Here is a 10,346-nt window from a genome sequence, read left to right on the forward strand (position 1 = left end):
TATTTCACATTTAACAATCCAAATATCCCGACACACCTCTATCACAGCCTTTAATTCTTCTTTTAAACTAAGTGTTGCTGGTGCATGACACAGCCTAAACACATAATAATAATAATAATATAAACGTTTTATTACCGTATTTCCAGATGAATGAAGCGTTTCTGAAAGGGTTTGGAGTCCTGAAGGTTACCCAGCTCATAACCATATCACTCAGAGCCTCCTGACAGTTACTGTAGCCTATCTCATTGGGAATTAGCATTTTTCTCCTGCACTCGTATCGATTACTGAGATAAACACACACGCACGCACGCACGCACACACACACACAGACACAAAGCCTCCCTCTAACAGGACTCACAAAAAACGTTGGTATACAAAATGCATGAACAGTGCATTTTGTGTTACTGCAGCAGCCACTTCAGACAGCTCTCTAAATGTTATATAGATAAAAGAACAGCAATATGGTAAAACAAAATAAGTTAACCACACAACTGGTTGGCAAAGCACTTGTGCCTTCTGACTTATTAAGAACAAAAAAAAAAGACAAAAAGTAGAAAAGTGCACTCAGTAGAGTGCAGATCTCCGCCAGGCACCGCTAAGCCTAACAAGGAAAATAGAGCTCAACAGGCGCGTGACTTTTCTGCCCCGGAACTAAGTTCTACATCCATTTTCTCCATAGACATTTCGATAAATCCAAATATAACGAGTTTTAAGGCTCGAACAAAGCCAACACGTGATCCAGAGAATCTTGAGTGACCATAAAACATTCGGTTTAAGAACAAAAAATAACGGAAATAAAAATGTATTTTATTCACCGTTATTTTTTGTTCTCGCTTAAGCGGAATGTTTTATGGTCACTCACGATTCTCTGGAAGACTTGTTGGCTTGGTTCAAGCCTTAAAACTATATTCGATTTAAATGTCTACGGAGAAAATGGATGCGGAACTTACAGGTACTTCCGGGGCAAATTACGTCATGAAAAGTCACGCGTCTGTTGAGCTCTATAACCAAGATGCACATTTATGAAAAAAAACATGACTTTTACAATGTTTACATCAATTTAGCCTTATTACACAATGCCATGTATCTTATATTATAATTGGAAAACATGACTTTTACAATGTTTACATCAATTTAGCCTTATTACACAATGCCATGTATCTTATATTATAATCGGAATATTCTGAATGAGCGCAAAAAAGTTAACAAGACAGCTTCGTTAAATTGTAGTTATTTAATTACATCCATTATGAAAAACATATATCCATGTTTTCTAACATTTAAACTGGGGGGAAACAAAACTCACAAAAACAGTTGAGCATTTGACATCCAATTTCGATCCAGGGTTACCTTGGCAACATGTTAATCTAATAACTTCTGGTTTACAAAGCAGTAAATTGGTTCATTAGTTAAGGCAGGTTCTCAATTTCCAAAAACCTGTTGTGGATTTGATATTCGTTGACAAGCGACCTCTTCCACAACTTTCTTCTCAAAAAGTTGTCATGTGATCACTTCTAATTTCACATTAGGAGCTGGAGAAGAGGATGGTGGAGCCGTCGGGTCCTCCTTTGCTCAGATTCCCGCGCGTGAAAACAGCTGGATGGGTTTTGAGCCTGGGTCTGTACTCTGTACAGGGCGACGCCGTTTCCACACAACGGATTCCATATAAAAAAACAGACACCTGTGGTTTAATGAGGAAGCTTTTAATTTTCCTAATATCCCATCTGGGCCCACTGACCAAAGAGCCCCGCATAGCAGTTGGTGTTATGCAGTAATTACCAATGTGGCTTTTGCCTGGTAAAAATAGTCCAGAAAATGGAAGTTTGGGGGCATCTGATCAAAAGCAGCTTACAGATGAGACGACAGCAGCAGAGCAGTGGAGGTGCTGCAGAAGATGATGGGACAGTCCAGAGTGACACAGTCTGGTTCTCCCCTGGTGGAGGTGGAATGTTTCAGGAGTCGAGCATCATGGGGGGGTCAAGGGTTTGGGTGGAGAGCTGTGCACTAAGAGTCATGTTTGGATCAGTGTTAACGTGCATGTGCAAAGTCTGAACTGGGAAGAAAGTAACACTAGAAATATTGGAGTGCATATATGCTCTTAAAAAAAAAAAAGAAATAGGATAAAATAAAGACAATTATCAGTCATCCAAGCAAACATACATCATATCAAAAGAAAGAGAGGAACCCAAACACAGTGTGGACATTCACCATCTTTCCACTGTGTGTGTGTTCCTTTCCTCATCTGATACAATCAAGCAATCATTCTAAGTTTAAAGTCAGAGTTTGAGCCCAAACACACTGCTTACAAAGTAGGACTGAACAATAGACCAAAAAATAAAATTTAAATCGAATTGATTATTTGACAGAATATTGTAATTCCTATTTATACTGTGTGATTTACATCTTTGCAAGTATTTCTTGTAATAAATATTTTAGAACTTGCTTAAAACTTTGTCTTCTTTTAAAAAGAGAAGCAATTTTGTTGTCAGTGTTCATGATTTACTGAGTTTGAGTCTAAAAGATTCATGGACCAAAGATGACCTGTACCTCTAAACTCCAGCTTGGACCAAACTCTGCCTGAAGAAATTAATTGCAGCCTCTGCGATTTTGAAATAGCATAAGTTCACAATGCAATTTCAATTTATTTTCGATTAATTGTTCAGTTCTATTAGAAAGTGGAAAAATCAGAGTGGATCAGTTGGCTTCTTCCGAGTTCTGACTTCCCACAAGTTTAACACTTAAGTTTGTAGACGGTTTTAACTTGACAACATAAGCATTCTAAATAGACCCTTTTCATGGGGCCATTTTGTGTCAAAAAGGCAGGGTAAACACAGGTGCAAGCAAAACAATAATGAGGGTTTCCAAATTCCAATCATGGAAGTTTGACACAAGTTTGACACAAAATGGCCCCCGTGAGAAGGGTCTATTGCCCCTAGCTTACATCCTGTTGCAGTGTGATGCTAATACAATATCTGACAGGAAATAAGCTGGCTTTCAAACTGTTCCCATAGCAACACAATTCCATGAAAACCGCCTATATTTGAGGATTAGGGTCATCCGTTAAGAGTCAGGGGTCACTGCTGTGTGTGTGTGTGTGTGTGTGTGTGTGTGTGTGTGTCACTGCTCAGTCTGCTGTGTGTCTGTGATGGAGGAGACGGCCCCCTGGCCCTTGCTGACATCGCTGATACACGCCCACTGGCCATCCATCGACTCCTTCCACAGGGTTACCTACACAATACACACACACACACACACATTAATGGAAGTGTGTACGTGTGTTCATTTACATAAGTGAGAGATGAATTAGACATGTGTACATCGTTATAAATAGCAAGTACGTTATTGCCGTTGTCAGGTTAAAATCTCTCATATGCAAAATAATGTATTTTAAATATGTACTTTTCAGGAAGTAAGAAAAGCAGCCATGTTTTCAGATTGACGACCATTCATTTTGGAATTTCTCCAATTGGGTTTTGAAAGGGTTTCAGAAAACCACAGGCTGTGTAGACTTTCTCAACTGATAGAAGAGCATGAACCAGCAAGGCAAACTGAAGTAAAAACAAGAAAATCACTCAAATTGGACAGGGACAGACAAGCGAATATGCCTGGAAAAACCTTTTACCTGGGCACTTCAAACAGACTAGAAGGTAAAAAGTCATGTCCATGTACACTGTCCTTTACTGTTGAGCACCAGGACCTTCTTACAAATTTGGCTGAAGCGTGTTGGACTTCGGTTTGTATGCCCTAAAAGTTTCAGCCCGATCGCACGTAAAACGGCAAAGCTGTGGCGGCCCAAAAATGTAAACAAACATTGCCCACTTGCTCCTCCTTAATATAGATTTCTAGTAACAGACCAACTTCAAAGCCTGTGTGTTGGCATGTAGAAGTGTCTACTCTACCTTGTTGTCGCCTCCAGAAACAGCCAGTATATTCCCGGTGATGGACCAGCTGACGTGCCAAACCACATCGTTGAACTTATGGAGCAGCTTGGCCGTCCAGGTGTTTCCTGCAGGGTCGTCACACGTCCAGATGAAGACGCGCCCGTCCTGGAGGAGGTGAGAGGAAACGTCAGCTATTTTTGTATGCTTTTCTTTTTTTTAAAGATTTCCTTGTTGTAAAGCGCTTTGAGCAACAGTTAGTGTGCGAATGTTAATGATAACGAGGCAGCCTAAAGTTTGGGGAAGGTTGTCAGTTTGAATCCTCAGACCAGCTGGGAAAATGGGGTTGGGAAAAAGATAGATGACTAACCCGCTATCACCCCCATTGTGTTTGGCCAACTCAATGACCACAATAATGTTGCCCTTGAGCAAGGCACTTCATCTTAGTTACATATCAACGCATTAGAGAGAGAATGAGACAGAAACATCACTCCTGACCTTGGCAGGCCTGTGACCTGATAAACACACTCAACCTCTTGCCTGAGTCCTCTGCCCTGGGACAGAAGCTCATTTACACATAATGACTGTTGTCCTCCTGTGAGGACCTGCCAGCAGGAAGTCATGACGACTGTTGTCCTGTAAGGACCTGCCAGCAGGAAGTCATGACGACTGTTGTCCTGTAAGGACCTTCCAGCAGGAAGTCATGACGACTGTTGTCCTGTAAGGACCTGCCAGCAGGAAGTCATGACGACTGTTGTCCTCCTGTAAGGACCTGCCAGCAGGAAGTCATAATAATGACTGTTGTCCTCCTGTAAGGACCTGCCAGCAGGAAGTCATAATAATGACTGTTGTCCTGTAAGGACCTACCAGCAGAATGTCTGTGAGCCAGTTTAGCAGCAGTCAGTCAGGCTACAGGTAACACCACCCCTTCATAATGTGTGCTGTCTCACTAGCCGTGTGAGCTTGGTCAATGAGGCTTTGGCATCCCACCAAGTGAATGTACCAAGTTACTGATGAAACTAATGGAATCTGTCACATGCTCTGGCTCCACCTAGTGGAGTTCATCAGTAAATACACACCATCGCAAACAGCTGCCAGAGGATTGTCCATGAGACTTTGAATGGATTCCAGCGCTTATATTTAGGGGATGTAACATGACAAGGTGAGTCAGCGCTTAACTGAACTGTGGATAAACAAAGAGCCACTGAGACACTTCTAAAGCTGCGTTCACACCGACCTATTAAAGTTTTTCGCTGGCATCGAGTTTACATACAAAGTCAATGCAAACGAGCGATTGAGCGTATATTCGCCTGGGAGAAAAATCGCTGGGCGTCCGAGCGACAGAGACAGAGTGATAGGGAGAAAATTCGCTCGTCGCCCCAGATGAAATATCCCAACTCGAGCGAAAATACGCTGGCATCAGTCGCTCGCCGCTCAACGCTGATTGGCTGCCGTGTGAGAGTGAGTCAAGGATCACACTGGCTTGGAACAAACCGCTGGTTTATTGTGTGGCAACAAACCACATTGACAGGCTGACAGCTGACATGAAGTGAAGTCTGTACTACCGGTATGGAGCTCGCGTTAGGAGCACGCTGATAGGCTTTAGCTTGTAAACAATGACGGTGGCTCGTAGTGGACAAATATCATGACATTGCGTAACGTTACAGCCCCCACATGTCCGTCAATTCCTGTGCCTGTTGATGAGCGATTTAAACAGAGCGACAGAGCGATTCCAAAGGGTTGAATCAAGCGACAGAGCGAAAAATAAATATCTTGGTGTGAACACAGCTTAAGAAGCATCTGAAAACACATCACTTCTTCACTGTATTTATTCAATTAGTTGAAATGTATTAAGTGCTTTCCTTTTACATCTAAATGTTCATCCCTTTAAATCTCACCTGGGAGCAGCTGGCGATGGTGCTGGTGGGAAGACCGATAGAAGGAGCCCAGCCGACGTCTCTCACCCAATCGCTGTGCGCCTCCAGCTTCTGGTCCTCCTTCCATTGGCCGTCTTCCTCTCTGGAGGCGGGGAGTGACAGTGAGTGACAGTTAGACCAAAGGGCCATCATCAGCTTCTTGAGCTGGTGAAATGTGAAATATCATGAATTGTGTCCGTTTCCTCACACAATGCATTTAAATGACTTGTAAAAGTGCCTCTCGCTTTCCTTTTTCTGAATAGGATTCAACAGCCACTCTCATCACACTAGAAGTGATGCTGCCAGCTAAGCTTCTGAAAGCCAGGAAAAACGTTCACCGGCTCTACAATACATCAACACACCAACTGTACATCAGTCAAAATGCCATTCGTCTCACCGCTGTGGGGGTGACTTTCATTGACCTATGTCCTCATTTCTCTGTCCCATCTTCCTTGTCTCTCTCCACTGGACTGAACACTACCTAGAAAAGCATTAAAATGCCAGAGAAAATCAACTAGTAGGAACTGACTTACTTCCAGAGTTTGACCAGGTTGTCGCAGCCTCCGGAGACGAAGCGCTTGACGTAGTTTGGTTTCTGGCCGGACGGCTGGTCGATCAGACTGCCTGGAACTACAGCAGGAGCCCAACTGACCGCGTTACAGCCGATCTACAGCACAGTGACAGCAGAGTGAGCAGGAAGCAATAGCAGCAGCCCAGCTCCACCTTACAGCCCATCCACCTTAGACTCTCAATGTAAATCAATACAATAAGATCATAAAATAGATGAGAGTGTAGATAGAGTGTAATAATAGCATAATCATAGAGTAAAGAAGATACGAGTTATAGAGGAAAAATAGATAAATATATGAGTGTAATATATAGCAGTATAAAAAAAGAATAGACTGCATTTCATTTGACACAGATGAGGGAAATGTGTGTGTGCGTCAAACTCACAGTGTGTGCGTTGCTGATCTTCTTGACGTCCCACTGCTGGTCCCCAGTGAAGGTGAGCAGGGAGATGGCTCCGTCCGAGCTGCCACAGGCCAGAATCAGACCGAAGTCATAGGGACCCCAGCAGACAGAGTTCACTGTGGAGGGACACAGAGAGGACAGAGTTCAATGTGGAGGGACACAGAGAGAGAACAGAGTTCATTGTGGAGGGACACAGAGAGAGGACAGAGTTCACTGTGGAGGGACACAGAGAGGACAGAGTTCACTGTGGAGGGACACAGAGATCACTGTGGAGGGACACAGAGAGGACAGAGTTCACTGTGGATGGACACAGCGAGAGGACAGAGTTCACTGTGGATGGACACAGAGAGGACAGAGTTCACTGTGGAGGGACACAGCGAGAGGACAGAGTTCACTGTGGATGGACACAGAGAGGACAGAGTTCATTGTGGAGGGACACAGAGAGGACAGAGTTCACTGTGGAGGGACACAGAGAGGACAGAGTTCACTGTGGAGGGACACAGAGAGGACAGAGTTCATTGTGGATGGACACAGAGAGAGGACAGAGTTCACTGTGGATGGACACAGAGAGGACAGAGTTCACTGTGGAGGGACACAGAGAGGACAGAGTTCACTGTGGAGGGACACAGAGAGGACAGAGTTCACTGTGGAGGGACACAGAGAGAGGACACACCGACGTCACTGTTGACACCAAAAATGGATGACAAACCGGGTGTCTGGAGCAAAATATGGAACTACTTTTTACAGATTATAGATTTAAAAAAAAGTCAGACACCAGACATCAAAGCCCCTGTTAGAAAGCTGCTACAAAGCTTTGTAAGTCATGTGACAGAAAGACGTTAACAAAGCATCTCAGACAGCATTTTGCAGGTTCATATTTATTTTGTGTTATTTCTTCTCAATACTGATGTCGAAGTTATGGAGCTTCCCATTGTGTTTTTGGTTAAAATAAAACACAGTGGCTGTTCAATGGCACTACATAATTGTTTTTCTTATTGTTTATCCTCTGCATTTGACCCATCCTCTACTAGGAACCTTCCTAGAACAAGGAGCAGTGTGCAGCCCCAGTGCAGCGCCCGGAGACCAACTCCAGTTCTTTTCGCCATTGTTGCCTAACATACATGTCTTTTGGTGGTGGGAGGAAACTGGAGCACCCGGAGAAAACCCACACGAACATGGGGAGAACATGCAAACTCCACACAGAAAGGACCTGGGATGGACCCGGGGTTCGAACCCGGGACCTTGTTGCTGTAAGATATTAAACTTAGTATTCAAGTCAAAATTCTGGTATCCTGATAACATTAAAGCACACCGAGTTCACACACCAAATATATTGGAGGGAGAGACCTACAAAGGGAGAGAAACAACCAGACGAGAGGAGAAAAGTACTAAACGAAGAATCACAGAGAGAGAGAAAAAAAAAAGTCTAAGAGTTGATTTCCCCGCGAGGTGCCGACCTGACGACTCGTGTCCGGTGTATTCGTACATCTTGTCCCAGGTTCCGTTCTCCTCCTTCCAGATGATGACCTTACGGTCGTAGGAGCAGGAGGCCAGGACGTTACCGTACATGGGGTGAGCCCACGCTACCTGCCACACGGGGCCCTCATGGCTGCGGACGGAGACACACACAGACACACCTTTAGTACAGAGGATATGCTGGAAACTGTACAACAATTGCAATCTTCATCTTAGTCACAATGCATCCTCAGGATTAGACTCATAATATACAGTTTATTAACACTAGGGCCAGATTTCTGATGCGTAGATCAACGGCCAGACGGCCTTTCACTCTATAACAAGCAAATAAATAACCTTTTATCCACCACCAGCTACAGTGGATAATGGACTTCTAAATACACCAGCAACTGATCCACTCTTTCATGTCAAATCTGTGTTTTTTGTTTTTGGAGGAAGGGGGGGGGGGGGTAAACTACCAAAATAGCTTGTATAGTGCAGTTGCAGTAAACTACCAGTAACAGTCATCATTTACCACTCAAGCTGGTGGTGGTGACTACTGGAGTTATATACATTTTTTATTTTCGCATATGTTGCCTTTATTAGACAGAGCAAAGTGAAGACAGACAGGGAATACTGTGGTGGAGAGAGAGTGGAGAGTGAGATGCAACAAAGGTCTTAGGCTGGATTTGAACCCCGGTCATCATATTTACACGGTACACGCCTTAACCCACTGATCGACCAGAATACCCCTTACACACCCTTTTAAGCAACATCCTGCTTTACAGTCATACACTTCACTTCCATACATTTGCACCTAGGTGATGCCCAGTAGAACCACAGTCTTCTACTGTTAATGACTGAGGAAAGGGTTAACAGTACTGGAAGGGGGGGGGGGTTCTCTACCCACATTTCCCCACACATCCACCCAGTTTAAGGATTCACATCTAATCTCTAGACTCCCCCATGCAGGCAAGCTGTGGGACCACCATGTCTTACCCTCTGAGGTCTGCTACCAGTATCTGCCCTCCGTTTCGGACATCAAAGATCTTCACGGTGCGGTCAGAGGAACAGGTGGCCAGCCGGGTCCCATAGTAGTCCATCTGGGCATCGTGCTGAAATAAACAGAACCAAACAGCAAGGCATGACGTGAGGAGTACGAGCACTTCTCTCTGAAATCATCCTTCATTCTATGGATACATGTCTCCAGGGCACTGTGGCTTTCACTCTTGCGCTTCCTACTATTAACTAGTTGCATGACAGTAATGTTAGTCTAACGTTCTATTACAGGCTTTGAATTCCTCAACAAAATGCACTGCCGGCTTATACTGTAATAGCCTAACTTGTAATCAATGGCCGCTTGGCTGTGTTTCTGTGGCCAATATATGGTTGACACAGCTGCAAAATTGGCAATGCCACTGTCTCGAGTCATTAGCAAATGCTAGCTTCAGTTACTAAATGAAAAAGGAAGATTTGACAACTTACAATCATATCCTCGTGTGAGGTGTCCACCGTGTTGATAATGGAAACCTGCAAGTCAGAACAAAACACGTTAGTATAATTATGATATCCTACATACATATTAAAACCATATTTCCCCTAATAGCGTTTAGCTACATTACTATTAGCCGGTATGCTAACGAGCTAGCAGGCTACCTTGTCAACGTCAGCAAACAACTGCAAACAACAACAAACGTTAGCAAGCGGGTTCACCTAACGTTACAACATATTGGACATGTTGTGTGACTCACCATGATTATATCTGATTAAGAAACGTGCGGGGAATAAAGTGTTGTTGTCTTGTTGCAAATGAATAAAACTCATTCGATTATTCCGACGTGGCAAAGCCGCTTCCCGAAACGGTCCATCCGACACTTCATACCGTCGGAAACGACGAACACGATGTAAAAGGTTCCACATCAGAAAGTAAATTAAGCCCCATTATAATAACCTCATATAAACAGCAAGTACTATTCTTGACTGTCACCTTTGACGTTTTCTACTAAATAAAACAGTAAATATATTTTAACATGGCATTACTACACTGTAGTAGAGGCTACTAATTTGCTACACTAATAGCTGCTAGAAGCGATATGTCCACACGATGGCGGCATAAACACCGAAA

The 10,346-nt window shown here is 43.7% G+C and overlaps 1 protein-coding gene across 1 annotated transcript; it reads right to left on the bottom strand.

Annotated features, from left to right (window-relative positions):
- Window positions 1–2,465: 2,465 nt before the first annotated feature.
- sec13 (SEC13 homolog, nuclear pore and COPII coat complex component) lies at window positions 2,466–10,090 on the bottom strand. Its single transcript, XM_083661899.1, has 9 exons — window positions 9,973–10,090; window positions 9,707–9,751; window positions 9,221–9,336; window positions 8,224–8,375; window positions 6,749–6,882; window positions 6,328–6,461; window positions 5,777–5,897; window positions 3,900–4,046; window positions 2,466–3,228 (listed from the first exon to the last, which is right to left on the bottom strand). The coding sequence occupies exons 1-9, from the start codon at window positions 9,973–9,975 to the stop codon at window positions 3,118–3,120; spliced, it is 963 nt and encodes a 320-aa protein (XP_083518025.1). The 5' UTR covers window positions 9,976–10,090; the 3' UTR covers window positions 2,466–3,117.
- Between the last annotated feature and the right edge of the window lie 256 nt (window positions 10,091–10,346).

This window comes from Poromitra crassiceps (assembly GCF_964638095.1).
Source record: "Poromitra crassiceps genome assembly, chromosome: 27".
Lineage (NCBI taxonomy): Eukaryota > Metazoa > Chordata > Actinopteri > Beryciformes > Melamphaidae > Poromitra > Poromitra crassiceps.

What these genes read in the sequence shown, in the direction of transcription:
- sec13 (XM_083661899.1), bottom strand. An exon ending in AACCTGGTCAAACTCTGGAA is followed by an intron (nt 5,898 to 6,327) that starts GTAAGTCAGTTC and finishes CCCCGCCTCCAG; the next exon opens with AGAGGAAGACGGCCAATGGA. An exon ending in CCATCGCCAGCTGCTCCCAG is followed by an intron (nt 4,047 to 5,776) that starts GTGAGATTTAAA and finishes CACCTCCTCCAG; the next exon opens with GACGGGCGCGTCTTCATCTG.